Source organism: Geotrypetes seraphini, chromosome 6 (genome assembly GCF_902459505.1).
Source record: "Geotrypetes seraphini chromosome 6, aGeoSer1.1, whole genome shotgun sequence".
NCBI lineage: Eukaryota > Metazoa > Chordata > Amphibia > Gymnophiona > Dermophiidae > Geotrypetes > Geotrypetes seraphini.
In genome coordinates, this window is record NC_047089.1 from 242788067 (window position 1) to 242804494 (window position 16428).

General features: G+C 43.9%; 1 protein-coding gene across 6 annotated transcripts in view; it reads left to right on the plus strand.

Annotated features, from left to right (window-relative positions):
- SCML2 (Scm polycomb group protein like 2) overlaps positions 1–16428 on the plus strand; it is a 198704-nt gene that overhangs the window by 62246 nt on the left and 120030 nt on the right. For 3 of the 6 annotated variants that reach the window (XM_033950597.1, XM_033950595.1, XM_033950596.1), the window contains one exon: positions 15208–15278. The exons of the other annotated variants lie outside the window; for them this stretch is intronic. In XM_033950597.1, the coding sequence (XP_033806488.1) occupies positions 15208–15278 (71 nt within the window). The remainder of the gene's footprint in view (positions 1–15207; positions 15279–16428) is intronic. 6 annotated transcript variants of the gene reach the window in all.

Consider the following 16428-nt stretch of genomic DNA (forward strand, 5'->3'; position numbering starts at 1 on the left):
TACGGTCTACCAAACCTCCATTCCTGTTTGTCTTTGTCCCCTGCGGTTCTGTTCCCAGCCCTTCAGCTGTGAACACAGAACAGAAATATTTGTTCAGCAATTCAGCCTTATTTTTTATCACCTTCTACATATTTCTCCCCTTCGAGTCTCATAGTGCCACTTTTGCACGTCTTATCACCAGCATATCTTTAAAAAAAGTCTCATCCCCCCATTTTACCATGTTGACTATTTTGCATCTTTGCTTTTCTGACTCTCTTCCAGCTTCTCTTAACTTTTTGCCCCTCTTCCTGCGATCTTTTGTACTTTATGAAGGCTAACCTCCAACATAGAGAAGTCCAAAAGAATATCCAAAGGAAGCTGGAAATGATAATGAATATCTTAAGCTAACACAAAACTAACCACTGGATAAAATGTGAATAACGCAGTTAGTCTCCGCTATTTACAGTGGCATCAAAATATAATGACAGGTTTGGAGAAATTTCACTGTTCTGAGATCAAATGCTAATCTAATAATTTAAATTTGGAGTGATATATATATATATATATTTTTTTTACATCTAAAATATTAAAGTGTTGCCTTTTGCATATGGGTAAAGCCAAACAAAACCATGATGTGGGCTGCTTTGCACATATTTGGGAACAGAATTTAGTTCAAGCTTGCATAGAACTCATCTAGTTTTTCAGAACTGAGTTGCCTGAAGTTCAAAAGGCAGTTTTATGATGGAGTGCTTAAAGGACCTCTTTTATCAAGCGCTGGCCGGTGTGGTGAATGCACCAAAGCCCATAGGGATCTAAAGGGCTTTGGTGCATTTGCCACTCGGCACACACTAGTGCAGCTTCATAAAGAGGTCCAAAATTAAGCGCCGTTTGTGGGCATAGAATACTGGCAAAGTGATGCACATTAGAAAGAATAATCTGAATCACAGTTACCGGATGCTAGGGTCCACCTTGGGGATTAGTTAAGTTTACAGTAAAATGTGGAGGGTTACAACCCCCCAAACCCCCCACAACGCCGGCGCGATCTCTATTAAGTAAACTGGGGGGGCTCCCCAACAAAACCCCCCGTCGGAGCCCCTAAAAACTGTAATTTTCTTTGGCGCGCGCCTCCGTCTTGCGCTCAGTTGTCAGCGCGCGCCTTTGTCTTTCGCGGGGTTGTCTATGAACCAGTTTTTGGTTATAGATATATTTTTTTTAGAACCCAAATTATATTGGAATTTTATTTGAGATCAGCTTTATAAATGCAGCAGCATTCTTTATGCAATAATGTTACATCTGAATCACCCAGGATCACTGTTATTTAAGAACTTTTGTATTCAGTTCAGCTTGTAGGTGGGTATTTAAATTAAGTGTAAATGTCATTACTAATTTGGGGATGTGCGCTCTATATCAAGAGGGTAGTTAATAGATATTAAGATTTGAAGTTGTTATAATATTAGTTTTAATCTTCAGTTTGGTATTCTCTTACTCATATTTGCAAAGCATACACATGAAAAATGTCATACTCTTGGTGCATAAATTCCACTGTTATTACATTACATTACATTACATCAGGGATTTCTATTCCGCCATTACCTTGCGGTTCAAGGCGGATTACAAAAGGTTAGTTTAAGGACAGAATTACAATGAATACAGAATTACAGCGTTACAGAATGAACAGAATTATATGAATTGTAGAGCATAGCTAGAGAGGTAATATGAAGATCTTGAGGGCTTTTAGTGGTTGTGTTGTTATTTCTGTTTTAGGAATTTCTTGAAAAGTGTGGTTTTTATTTCTTTTCTGAACGTCTTATAGTCTGGGGTGGTCATCAGAAGGTTGGAGATTTGGTTATCCAGTCTTGCAGCTTGTGTGGCTAGGAGGCCGTCATGTTGTTTTGTTCTTTTCACTTCTTTGGATGGGGGGGGTATGAATGGGGAGTGCGTTTTTCTGTGTCTGGTGCTGGTTGCTTGGATGAGGCGATTATTCAGGTATGATGGGCTGTCTCCGTGTAGTGTTTTAAATAATATGCAGTAAAATTTAAATTGGATTCTTTCTTGGATTGGGAGCCAGTGTGAGTTGATGTAGGCTTCAGTGATGTGGTCGTGTTTTTTCAATGAATAGACGAGTCTTAAGGCTGTATTTTGGATTGTTTGGAGTTGTCTTATCGTAGTCGCCGGACATGGGAGGAAGAGAATGTTACAGTAGTCCAGTATTCCTAGTACTAGTGATTGTACTATAAGTAGGAATTGTGTGCATTCAAAGAATTTTCGGACTTGTCTCAGGTTTCTCATGATTGCGAATGATTTTTGAGTTGTTTTGTTTATTTGTGGCTGCATTGTGCAGCATCTGTCTATGGTCATGCCTAGTAGTTTTATGGTTGTTTGGATGGGATATTTGGTTGCGTTTATGTCTAGGATGGTTGTGGTTTGGATCCTGTCGTTTTCTAGGAGGATGAATTTGGTTTTGTCTTGGTTGAGTTTAAGTTTGTGATTTTCCATCCAGGTTGTGACTGCTTCCAGTGTGTGGTGAAGTTCCTCTGTCATGGTATGTTTGGAATGATCGTATGGGATGAGGATGGTGATGTCATCTGCATAGCTATAGGATGTTATGCCTAGATTATCCAGATGGGTTCCTAGAGAGGCAGTGTATAGATTGAAGAGGGTGGGGGACAGTGGAGATCCTTGTGGTACACCGCATGGGTTTGACCAGGATTCTGATTTTTCTTTGTTTGATTTTACACTGTAGGTTCTGAGTTTTAGGAATCCTTTGAACCAGGAGTATACTTTGTCTGAGATGCCTATTGCATCTAGTATCTGTAGAAGGATGTTGTGGTCTACTAGGTCGAATGCTGCCGATAGGTCCAGTTGTATGAGTAGCATTTTTTTCCCTATACTAAGTTGTTGTCTGACGGTATCCATGAGGGAGCCTAGTAATGTCTCTGTGCTGAAATTTGTTCTGAATCCTGATTGCATGGGGTGTAGTAGGTTGTGGTCCTCTATGTAATTGGTGAGGAGTTTGGCTACTAGGCCTTCTGTTATTTTGACATATAGCGGAATTGAGGCTATAGGTCTATAGTTGGAAGGGAGGTTTTGTGGTGCCTTTGGGTCTTTTTGGATTGGGGTGATGACAATTTCGCTGAGGTTGTCCGGGAATGTGCCCTCTGTGAGCGTGAATTGGATCCATTGTAGAATTATGGTGCGGAACTTTATACTAGAGGTGGTAAGGAGATATGGGGGGCAATGGTTGAGGTCACAGGAGGCATGGCTGTATTTTTTGTATAATTTGTTAAATTCTGGCCATTTTATGTTTGGGAATTGAGACCAAGTTCTGTCTGCTGCGATTGCTTCTTTTCCTGTGGGGTGGATTGTGATTGGATTTTGGTTGGATGGGTTGAGTATGAGTGTGGCTCTGGTGTTGGTGATTTTATTCTTGAAATGTTCTGCTAAGATGGTGGGTGATGGTGGAGGTGTGTTGGTGGTGGTAGTGTATGGTTTGGTGTCTGTTAATTCTTTTAGTATTTGGAAGATTTTTTTGGAATCTTGTGTTTCTGTGCCTATGAGCTTGGTATAGTAACTTTTCCTCTTGTCTTTTAGTAGATTTTTGTATTGTTTGTTGATTTTTTTCCAGTCGGTTTTTGTTTGTTCTTGATTCTTTTTTCTCCATTTTCTTTCTAATCTTCTACACTGTCTTTTGAGTTGGAGTAATTCATTATCAAACCATTGGTCTGATTTCCTTCTGATTCTGGTTTTGGTATGTAGGGGTGCCAGATTATCAAGTATGTTGGCGGATACATTTTTCCAGTGGGAGATGAAATTTTTTGGGTCGCAGTCTTGGATGGTTTCGTCTACCTTTGACCAGAAGATGGTTGGGTCGATATGTTTGCGTGAGGTATATGTGGTTTTTTTTGTTTGAGGTGTGTGTTTGGTTTTGGTCCAGTTGATGTTGAAGTTAAAGATGTAGTGGTCTGATCATATTAATTGAGTTAGCTATTTGTTTGGGGGTTTTTTGGGGGGAGGAAGTTAACTATGCGCAAAGCTAACCCATTTGGAGACCTTGCCCCCTGATTTGATTGGTTGTTCACAAGAAGACATTCCATTGAACACAAGAGGTCAAATTTAATGGCTCGGTACTTTGCAGTTTGAAAATCAGCTTTTATTCTAGCTTAACAGCATCATCCTGCAAGATCCTTCTTATTAATTTCGGTTTGTCTGCAGTAAGACATTATATGGAATCAGTGGCTCATGATGATAGATTGAGCTAGAGAGTGTGGCGCAGTGGTTAGAGACACAGCCTCAGCACCCTGAGGTTGTGGGTTCAAACCCACGCTGCTCCTTGTGACCCTGCGCAAGTCACTTATTCCCCCCATTGCCCCAGGTACATTAGACAGATTGTGGGACAGACGGAAAAATGCTTGAGAGCCTGAATAAATTCATGTAAACCATTCTGAGCTCACCTGGGAGAACAGTATAGAAAATTGAATAAATAGTGTGAAAAGTTTCTGTCTCTGATAACCAGAGCTGGTATTGTGACATCATAATGCCTCATTCCACCAATAAGAGCCAACCTCATCAGCGATGTCACAATGGTTTGATTGTCCTATACTTGGCTCACTTTTACTACACTTTGATTTCTAGAGTGGCGCAATGGTTAAAGCTACAGCCTCCACTCTGAGGTTCTGGGTTCAAACCCACGCTGCTCCTTGTGACCCTGGGCAAGTCACTTAATCCCCCCAATGCCTCATCTACATTAGATAGATTGTGAGTCCACCAGGACAGAGGGAAAAATGCTAGAGTGCCTGAATAAATTCATGTAAACCATTCTGAGCTCCCTGGGGAGAACAGAATAGAAAAATTAATGAATAAATAAAAATAAAATTAAAGTTGTATAAATATTAGATAGTGATTACTATGGACTCTTATCTTCTTTAAGTAATGCATTTTCTTCCAATTAAATATGTGCTTTTAAAATTTGGATGTAGGTGTTTCTGTTCAAGCAGACTTTGATACAGTGTATACATGAGTGAAATCTACTTTAGTACATTTTGAATTACACTTCTCCCTCCGAATCCGTGGTTTTAGCATCCACGGATTCAGTTATTTGCGATTTTTTTTTTAAATTTAAATTAAAGCTGTATTCCGGACCTTCTCCGCCTCCCTCCCACTTTCCCCTGGAATCTGTTAAGCCTTACCTGGTGGGTTTTCGAGGCAGGAGCGATCTTCCTACACTCCTTCCCCATGCAGATCACTCATAAGAAATGGCTGCCATGAGCTCCCGTCGTAGTCTCGAGAGACTATGGGAGCTCACAGCAGCCATTTCCTATGAGTCATCTGCATGGGGCAGGAGCGTAGGAAGATCTCTCCTGCCCCGAAAACCCGCTAGACCACCAGGTAAGGCTTAAGGGATTCCGGGGGAAAGCAGGAGGTGGGTCAGAACCGGCCCGAATATTATTCGCGGGCCGGCTCTGCCCCTAACCCCCGCAAATTTTGAGGGAGAAGTGTATATTTTTAGACAGCAGAATGTGAAAAGTGTGAAAGGCAGTTTGTATATATTTATTCAGGTGAACAATGCCTAGCACCTTTCCTAAATGAGGCCACAAGATGGCAACATTTCAACATTTTTTAGATTGTATAATATAGCTAAATATGCCCTGGTTTTATTTCATACTCGTTGTTTTGCGATTAGGATCGTGAAAGAACTATGAAAGATTATTCCAAATTAATCTGCAGTAGTTGGTAGAGCATTCTATGGCCTACTTTCCTTATAGCACATACCCCAGAGATCAAATATTCCTGTTTTCAAGAAGGAAGCAGAGTAAATACTGGAAATTTCTCTTTCTGAAAACGCAGCACAAAGAGTTTGTGGTCGTACGGAGAAGATACGTTTCTTGATGGCTCTTAATGATAGGTCTTTGAGCTCCCTTGCATGTGTTTACTGTTGTAAGAAGGTGAATATATTAGCTAATGTGGGTTCTTTTTTTTGGGCGGGGGTGGGGGGCAGTGTTCCCGCTAAGCTGCGTTGGCCTGCGCTCGCGCACAAAATATTACATCGCAGCGCAAAGTTTCTCTTCACAGCGCACACACGCGTCGGTAAGGTAAGGGGACGCATTGGGGGGATTGCACTTCCCCACAATTGCCATGCTTCGGTTCCTCTTCTTCCTTCCTTCCTCCCCCCCCCGCGGGACCCTGCGGCACCATCAACTCTTACTCCCTCTAATGTCGGCCCTGCAGCTCCAGACTTCCTCGCACCTTCTCCCCTCCCCCTTTGGATCGCTATTATTTTAAATGTTATAGCCGCGGAGCTGTATCCATCAGTGGAGATGTCTAACCTCGGCCTGCCCCGGAACTCTTACTGCAACAGTGACTTCCTGTTCCTGCCTAGACGGGCGTCTGCTGCAGTAAGAGTTCCGGGGCAGGCCGAGGTTAGACATCTCCACTGATGGATACAGCTCCGCGGCTATAACATTTAAAATAATAGCGATCCAAAGGGGGAGGGGAGAAGGTGCGAGGAAGTCTGGAGCTGCAGGGCCGACATTAGAGGGAGTAAGAGTTGATGGTGCCGCAGGGTCCCGCGGGGGGGGGGGGGGAGGAAGGAAGGAAGAAGAGGAACCGAAGCATGGCAATTGTGGGGAAGTGCAGAGCTGCAGGGAAGAGTGTTGCGGTACCCAGCTGGAGGGAGAAGGAAGATGAGGGAGGGAATTAAAGGAGATGCCAGGGCTTGGAGCATAGGAGGAAGGTATGCCAGTCTAAGGGAAAAGGAAGGGGGAGATGTGAGAGCATGGAGGGGGAACGAAAGATGGAAGAAAAGGAAAGGAGAGAGATGCCAGAGAATCAGGGAAGGGGAGATACCAGACTATGAGGAGAGGTGTGGGAGAGGGAAGGCGAGGAGAGAGATGCCAGACCAATGGGGTGAAAGGAGAGATGGAAGGGGGAGGCATACAGTTTCTGGAAGGGGCATAGAAGGAGAGAAGATGCCATATAGGGGAAGAGAGACGGCAGACAGTGGATGGAAGGAAGAGAGTTACAAGAAGATGAGGAAAGGAGAAACCACAGAAGACAAAGGTAGAAAAAAATTTCTATTTATTTATTGCTTTAGGAGACATGTGTCACTGTTTCTGTGAAGCATTGTATGCAGAGTCCAGCTTCTTGCTGGTTCAATTTAACCTTTGTCTATGTATTTTTATTTTATCCCCCCTTTTACAAAACTGTGAAGCGTTTTTAGCACCAGCCTTGGTGGTAGCAGCTCTGATGCTCAGAATTTTATGAGCATCAGAGCTGTTACCTCCGTAGCTAAAATCCACACTACAGTTTTGTAAAAGAGGGAGGGGTTAGTTTGTGATTAAGTTTCAAGTTTCAAGTTTCAAGTTTACCTTTATTTGATGAATCGCTTATCACAGTACCTAAGCGATGTACAATTAAAAACCATCAGGGTGTGGTAATACATTTAGTTTCTAATAATCAAATAATAGACAGACATACATTTAGTTTATAAAAATCACTTAAAAAAAAACGACAAAGATTGACGAACATGAAGGGGTGGGAAAAAAGGGAAGAAGTTACAATTTTGTTATTTATGAAGGTTTAAACATTCAAGGGTAGAGCACATTAGGTAGACATGGGTTAAGATGGAATAGAAGAGAATGGAAAACTTAAAAAGACTATGTTTTATAGATCAAATGCGTCCTGAAATAAATATGTTTTTAAAATTTTCTTAAACGCAACAAGGTCTTTTTCGATTTTGATAAAATTTGGAAGGGAGTTCCACAGTGTGGGCGCTTTTACAGAGAATATATCATTGCGTCTGGTGCCTATGATTCTTAATGAAGGGACTGAAAGCAAATTTAAAGAAGAAGATCTTAAGGAACGAGCAGATTTGTATGGGATAATTAATTTTGCAATAAATTGGGGTTCGTTGAAGCATAATGTTTTGTAAACCAAAAATAATATTTTAAAGGTAATTCGGTGGGTTATAGGAAGCCAGTGAGATTTAATGAGTAAGGGGGTGACATGATCGAATTTCTTCGCATTGAATATTAATTTTACTGCTGTATTTTGGATGACTTGGAGACGTCTGTTTTCTTTTTGAGTTATGTTAATAAAGAGAGCATTGCAATAGTCCAGTTTGGAAATAATAAGAGAGTGAATTAAAATATTCCTTACTAGGCGAAGGTGTTTTCTGTGTTCTGTGTGTTCGAAAGACATGGTTTTCTGTTAGGATTGACGGTGTAGGATTGATCTGTGCTGGTCTGGCTTGTTTAGTTTTACAATGGGTGTATTGATGTACTGCTCACTGCAATATGTAAGATGCTGCCTTTTCCTAGGTACTCATGTGTGACGTGTGGTTTGTTACTAAAAATCATGTTTTTCTTACAGATGGGGGGGGGTGCCAAAAAATGATGGGCCCCGGATGTTACATATGCTAGGTACGCCACTGTATGTAAAGATACCAGAAAGCTGGCGTAGCAAAAACTTCTAAGTTTTGAGTATTTAACCCTCCCACAATCTCACGGGCACTCGTTTCAAGTTTATTGAGATTTTGATTTAAACGCAATATCAAATATTTTCAATGCGTATAACAAAAATAAATTTGGGGAAATAAATAAAACCATTTGAACCAGTGTTCCCGCTAAGCTGCGCTGGCGTGCGCTGGCGCACAAAATATTACATCGCAGCGCACACGTTTCTCGTCACAGCGCACGATCGGAAGAGGCGTACGGCAGATGGCAGGGCGGCGAGAGGAGAATCGGGCGAGTTGGCTCATAACTTGCTGGCGCCCGATATTTTTGGCTCACGGTGAAAAAAGTTTGCTCACAACACCCGCCCGCTTAGAGGGAACACTGGTGGGGGGTCAGTATTTTTACGCAGATTGAGGGACTGTCTCTTGCGTGTTTAATGTACAGTGTTGTGTGCGTCTGGTAGTGTTATAGAAATGATTAGTAAGTAATCTTTATGCTGAATGATGCCAAATGTGGTGTCTTGTATATGATGGTTTCTTTATATTTCTAACAAATAGATGAAGATGGGAGAGTTATTTAACAAAAAAACCTTCTAATATGGTGTTAGAAGGTTTTAAGTATGTTAAGGCTGAAAAACCTCAAGTGTTCACAGTTTTCTGGGTCCAGAAATAAACCTGCCCAGATTGCCCAATGTGAACCATTACTGGTCTTATTTGCCTTTATATTTCTAGACAAACATTGACAATATTCAAAGGCCATTTTCCATGTCTAGCTAAGATTATTAAGGCTACATTTTTATAGTGTGGGATAGTAAATCAAAAATAAACTTGGAAACGTGGTTAGTTAATACCATTTTCATAATGGCAACTAACAAGGCAAAAGTGAATGGGGATTGTTCCTGCCCTATGGACCCTTTGAGCGAGTCAGGATGCCGACCCTTTGCTTTATTCTGATAAACTGTGGGGCTTCAGGGATGAGGATCAAATCATTTTGGCCCTGTTAAAGGGCACAGGAAGTGCTTTTGATGGTCTTCTAGTTCAGGCAATGGGCCCTCTTAATTGTATTCTACCTTTTCTAAAGGGTCCTTTTATTTACAGGTCTTGTTCTGTTTTTAATGAAAAAAAAAAAAAAAAAGCTGCAACCTTGGAAGCATTTATTAGAGAATGACACGGTTAGCCACGGGTAACCCGCTAAAACAGTGACCAAAAAAAATGGTCACCGCGAGTTCGGGGACGAGGCCATTCACCACCCCGTGGAGCGGTGAATGGTAGCATGGGGCAGTGAACAAGGAGTGAACGCGCGGTGAACGAGCGTTCAAACCGGCAGCCCATTCTCTCCCGCCGGCCGTCCATGCATCTCCCTCCCTCCTTTTCTATTACCTTTTCTTCTTAAAATTGGCGATTTCTATAAGGCTACGAGCTGTATTACAGCCGGAGCCTTGAAGTCGTGTCGCGTTGCCTGCTGGTAAAAGTCTCCTCTGACGCAACTTCCTGTTTCCGGTTGCATCGGAGGAGACTTCTAGCAGGCAACCCGACGCAACTTCAAGGCTCCGGCTGTAATACAGCTCGTAGCCTTATAGAAATCGCCAGTTTTAAGAAGAAAAGGTAAGGGAAAAGGAGGGAGCTGCTGGACTGCGTGAAGGGTGCTGGGGGTGGGGGGATGGAAAGGAAAAGACGCTGAAGATGGGGACGGGGATGGGGCGGTGAAAGAGACAACGGGGCGGGGACAGGGTGGTGAAAGGGACAGCGGGGACAGGGCGGTGCAGAGGATGGTGGTCCGGGGGCGGTGACTGGGACAGAATTTTTCCCAGTGTCATTCTCTAGCATTTATCATATTTGTGCTAGGGCTGAGCAGTTAATGTATTAATAACGCGATCAATGTGTTAATTATTTAACGGTGACAAAAAAATTTAAACAAGATTAACGGGTCTGACTGGCAGCACTTCCTGTGTGCTCCACCGGAAGTGAAGTCAGGCTGAACATGGTATTTCTACCACCACCGCCTATCCCCAGAGAGCTGCCTTGTTGCTGCTGCTGTCTGCCACGGTTCCCTATAGCCTCTCCATCCTACTAACCTTTTATAGCCTGCTGGCAGTGCTAGCAATTAAAGCAGAGCACTGCCAGTAAGCTTGCCGGCTCCAGAATAGGAAGTTTCATCAGCAGGGACTGAAGAGACTGCGAGAGGCGGTGGAGCAGGTGACCTTGCCAGCAGTTCTCTGTTTTAATCGCTAGCTCTTTTGGCAGGCTATAAAAGGTTAGAGAGAAGGAAGGAAAGAAACTGACCCAACCCTGGGGGAAGGAAGGAAGGAAGGAGGGAAACAGACCCAATCATGGAGGGAGGGAAGAGGGACAGAGAGAGAGAGAGACCCAATGAGGGAGGGAGAGGAGAGAGAGAGAGAAACCCAACCAGGGAGGGAGGAGAGAGAGAGACACCCAACCATCTATCATGCCTGTATGCTACTATTGGAACATCATCCCTCTTGTTTCTCAAATTACTTAAATGTTGAGCTAGACGCAGTTTAATCATTCGCTTAGTTTGACTAATATACCACTTGTTACAAGAGCAAGAGATTCCATATATCACCTGATCTGATTCACAATTAAATCTGATTTCAAATATAAGTTTTTCCCTGTTTTAGAGTTTATAACAGTATTGGTTTCAATTGCATGACTGCAATAAACACAGTGATTACAACAAAAATGTCCACAAGATTCTATATCTTGTGTTCTCATTTGCAATTTGAGAACAGTACAGAGGATTTGATAGTTGTCTTGATCAAAATTCATTTGGAACGGGGTGGTAATGTATCTGCTATTTTGCTCAATAAAGAACAAAGATTGATTTATCAGTGGGACACTTGAACCTAGAGGTTTAAATAGGGAAATAGAATGGAGTGCAATTCAGTACTAATTAGTTTGTTAATTGAACTTGATCAGTGATGCCCCAATCAGTGGTTCCATCAGGTGTAGAAATATTTGGTAAGTGTGTAGGTTTGTTTTTGATGTAGTAGTGCATTGATCTGGATTTTGGCCAATCAGAGACTTCCTTAGGCTCCTCCCTAAGGATATCCCTGATTGGCTCATGCACCTCAGGGCCCTCCCAAGGGAGGAGCCCAAGGTGCCCTAGCCAATCAGGGCCTTAGGCCCCTCCCCATGCATCACATGATGCACCGGGGTGGGGCCTAAGGCCCGCGTTGCACAGGAGGAGGCCGGAGGAGCAGGAGGGACTGAGCACCCCTCCTGCTCCCAACTTAAAGGTAGACAGGGGCAGGAGGAGATGCCCCAGCCCGATGGCAGGAGGGAGTGGGCATCTCTCCTGCCATAAGTTCGATGGGCAGGCGGGGAGGTTTGGGGGAAGTTCATCAGGGGGGATGGGGAGTGGACCGATGACAGGAGGGAGTGGGCATCCCTTCTGCCATATTTAAGAGCTGTGGGGGACGTCTTGAGGCAGTAGGGAGTGGGCTTTCCTCTTGCCAATTTTTTGGTTGGGGCGGGAGGGATAGAGGAGGCTTTTTTTTTTATTTGGCAGATATTTTGCATGTGTAATGTATGCAAAATATCTGTGCCATTAAAAAAAAAAAAGTCTCCTGACAGAAGCCCTAACAGTAGTGACAGGAGGCTGTGATAAACCACTTGCATTTGGGATACAGGGGTGTTCTCTGGACATTGGGTGTATGTATTTATGAGTAGTAACAATGATTGTAGTATATTATTTTATAGATATAAGTATATTAAGTTTTCACTATCAAAATTTTGTGAGCTTATTGTAAATTGTTATTGATATTTAACAGACTCTTTTTTAATGAATTTTTGAAATAGGAAGCTGTATATTTATGTAATACCCTAATTGGTTTTATCAAAATACACATATTGAGATATTCAAGACTGTCCCCATACGCCTTATGATGAAGATCACTGACTATTTTAGGATATAGTGATAAGAACCGTAGAGCATTGGTCTCCATCTCATGGCCCCTAAAGTCCTTCACTGTGGCCCTCAAACAGTTGGCTGAAGTGCTCTTCAAATCCTATAAATGTGTTGATTTCAATCTTTCCCACTTGATGTAACTCTAATCTCTTAAGTGTGTTATTCAGATATCTCATATATGGAATTTGCTACTGTTGACAATCCAAAATAAAGTGTGCTTTTAAAGTAGATCCTTGAAGTGTCGAATCAATTTTAGTAATAATTTTTAATGTTTAATACCCAGTCTGAACAAACAGGTTAAGGCAGTTTACAAAATTAGCTTGAAATCTTTTGGTGGCCCTCAGACCTTTCTTGTATTCAAACTGCGGCCCTTTACGTGAAAAAGATTGGAGACTACTGGCCTAAGAAACCTTTGTCCAGCAGAGCACCTCTTTCCTGCTCCTCTGGTCCAGCAGCACTCCTTACCTGCTCCCCCTGTCCCTCTTCCCTGCTCCCCCTGTCCAGCATCACTCCTTACCTGCTCCACATGTCCCTCTTCTCTGCTCCCCCTATCCAGCAGCACTCTTTATTGCTCCCCCTGCCCAGCAGACCTCTTCCGTGCTCCCCCTGTCCAGCAGCACTCCTTACCTGCTCCCCATGTCCCTCTTCTCTGCTCTCCCTATCCAGCAGCACTCATTGCTCCCACTGTCCCTCTTCCCTGCTCCCCTGGTCCAGCCGCACTCCTTACCTGCTCCCCCTTTCCCTATTCCCTGCTCCCCCTGTCCAGCAGCACCTCTTCCCTGCTCCCCCTGTCCAGCAGTACTCCTTACCTGTTCCCCATGTCCCTCTTCTCTGCTCCCCCTATCCAGCAGCACTCCTTATTGCTCCCCCTGTCCCTCTTCCCTGCTCCCCTGGTCCAGCAGCACTTCTTACTTGCTCCACCTGTCCCTCCCTCTTCCCTACTCCCCCGGTCCATCAGCACTCCTTACCTGCTCCACCTGTCCCTCTTCCCTACTCCCCCTGCCAAGCAGCACCTCTTTCCTGCTTCCCCTGTCCAGCAGCAATTCTTACAGCAGCACTTCTTACTTGCTCCCCCTGTCCCTCTTCTTTGCTATCCCGGTCCAGCAGCACTTCTTACTTGCTCCCCCTGTCCCTCTTCCTTCCTTCCCTGGTCCAGCAGCACTCCTTACCTGCTCCCCTTGTCCCTCTTCCCTGCTCCCCCTGTCCAGCAGCAATCCTTACCTGCTCTCCATGTCCCTCTTCTCTGCTCCCCCTATCCAGCAGCACTCCTTATTGCTCCTCCTGTCCCTCTTCCATGCTCCCCCGGTCCAGCAGCACTCCTTACCTGCTTCCCCTATCCCTTTTCCCTGCTCCCCCTGTCCAGCAGCACATCTTCCCTGCTCCCCCTGTCCAGCAGCACTCCTTACCTGCTCCCCGTCCCTCTTCCCTACTCCCCCCTGTCCAGCAGCACCTCTTCTCTGCTCCCCCAGTCCAGCAGCACTCCTTACCTGCTCCCCCTATCCAGCATGGCCGTTTGCCCTCCTCTTCTTTAAAGCGGCCTGATAAGGATCACGGCCGGCTATAGCGAACCTCGCAGGCCACTCTGCACCTCGATAGCACGTTCCTTCTAACGTGATCGCGTACGTCAGAGGAAACGTGCTACCGAAGTGCTGAGTGGCCTGCGAAGTTTGCTACAGCTGGCCGCGATCCTCACCAGGCTTCTTTGAAGAGAAGCGGCGTCGGCAGCGGTTGGTGAGTGAGGAACAGCCACGGAGCGGATTGGGGGGGCCATACCTGGGACTGGAAGTCCTGCTCGGAACTGGAGGTCTATCTTCTCCGTAGGACGCTCACGCTGGGGCCGCTGCTGCGCGCTTCGGACATGCTCAGCTCGGAGTGGGTTAGGTAAGAGCATGAGGTGGCAGGGGGCGATCGCTAGCCCCACTCTGTCCCCGGGCTCTCTGCGCGTGTCTCTCAGGGGTCCCAGTTCATCCCGGCAGGGAGAGAGCTTGCCTGCACTTCCTCGAGCAGCAGTGGTTGGTGAGTGAGGGTGGGAGGAGGGGAGTCGCCGGAGTGTTCCCTGCCGCCATGTTCTAAAATAGAATTCAGCCACTGACCAGAAATCACGGCGGCAGGGATCACAAAACCCAAAGTGCGCATGTGCGCTTAGGGTTTTATTATATAGGATAACAAATAGTGCGGTTACATTGCTCATTCATTTGGGTTCATGTCCATGAGCAGTATATTAGTTGTTTCAATAAATAAGCTTTTTCATCCAAATGAACACCCAGACCCTAAGGTGCCAGCCTTCAGATCTCACAAAGAATGGCTGCAAAGCTTGGGAGCTGATAATTGCAAATGCCATTTTCATGTGAGCCATCCATAGTTCAGTGGTAATCATTCTCGTTAGAGGTGATTAACGCCACATGGCCACTAGTTACCTAACGAGTCTAGTAGCAGAGTATGTTCTTGCTAGGCTGCCTCAATCCTTGAAAGCAACAAGATCAGTTTCACAGGTATAGTAATGGAAGGGTTTTCTGAAATGTTGTTAAATTGGTGGACATTTGCATATGGGGAATGCTTTTCTATCACTAATGAGGGCTGTTAGTGATTATCTCCTTGCATTATGGAGCAGTTTATATGTTGAGTTCACTAAGTGGAATAAATTCATTTATTTTACAGTCCATATAATTAGCTGAACTTCGCTCTTCTGCAGCCTTTTGTAATCCTAGTATTTGTGGGGGTTTTGTCTTTTGTTCTGGGCTACAAATTAGTGTTCATTTTACCTTCCAGTTACAAAAAAAAGTTTAATAGTGAACCTTGTTGAATATATGTATGTCTTATTTTAATCTTTTTTTATTATTATTATTTTTAGACCATTTTAACTGGGAAGATTACTTGAGAGAGACTGGTTCACTATCTGCTCCTCCACATTGTTTCAGACAGGTACACAATTTTGTGTAAATGTATGTTTTGGGGTTCTATCTATGCATGTACCCAAGTGAGTACGTGTTACGCCAGAGGTGGGCGGGGGGGGGGGGGGTTAAACATGAATAAGGGAAACGAAAGTTTGATAATGTCTCTCCTTTGCTTAGAAAGCTTCATTGGCTTCCTATTTGTTTTAGGATCCAATTTAAATGCACAAGCATTATTTTCAAACTTCTTTATGGAATATTTGAGCCTTTGATTCCTTTACTTGAATGCTCACAGATCCCGCTACTTGAGGAACCACACAGAAGTACAAATTATCGTTTCCTTCTTTCAAAGGAATTAAATCAGCTGGGAAACTTTGTCAGTCCTATGCTTTCAAGTTGGTAGAGATTTGGAATGGAATTCCTGGTTCTATTACAACGATAGACCAATTGCAATTGTTTTAAAAAACCTTAAAAACCCTGCTATTCTTACAGTACCTAAATAATTTACCTGCAGAATATTAATCGCTAATTGCAAGATCTACTTTTATGATAGACTAAATTAATTTCTACTATCCTTACTTCTCCTTATTTTGTGTATATTCTGGTCTCCTGACTACATGTAAACTGAGTCGAGCTCCAATGAGAGATGACCCAGTATATAAACCGAAGACTAGATTAGATTAGAGACAAAGTAAGACTCTGATTGTTTGTTTAAAAATAGGTTAGGGGGAGAGTTCCAAGAAGAGTTTAGGTCAGTATTAGGAAGCTGGGTTAGAAACCACAATATAGGGTTTCAAAATAGGCAAAGAGGATGTATACATACAGTACTCCCCTGGTCATTCACGGTCGGCAATTCGCAGTCCCCAGTCATTCGTGGTATTTTCCTATCGCGAATGACCAGGCAGGAGAGGCTCATGATTGGTGAGGCCCGACTTTAGTGCAGGAAGAGGAGGTCGGAACATACCGCAAGTGATTTCCTTCACTCGCAGGCGCTCCGGCTGCCGTCTCCTGTCTCCCCCGCTAAAAACCGTATTTGTGGTTTTTCAAGATTTGCGGGGGGTTCCTGAAACGGAACCCCCGTGAATATTGGGGGCGTACTGTATTTCATATAAATGATTTTGGTTCATTATGTTGCACCTTCAGGGTTTTGAGGTTTATATTGCCTTGCATTCTGGTAGTAG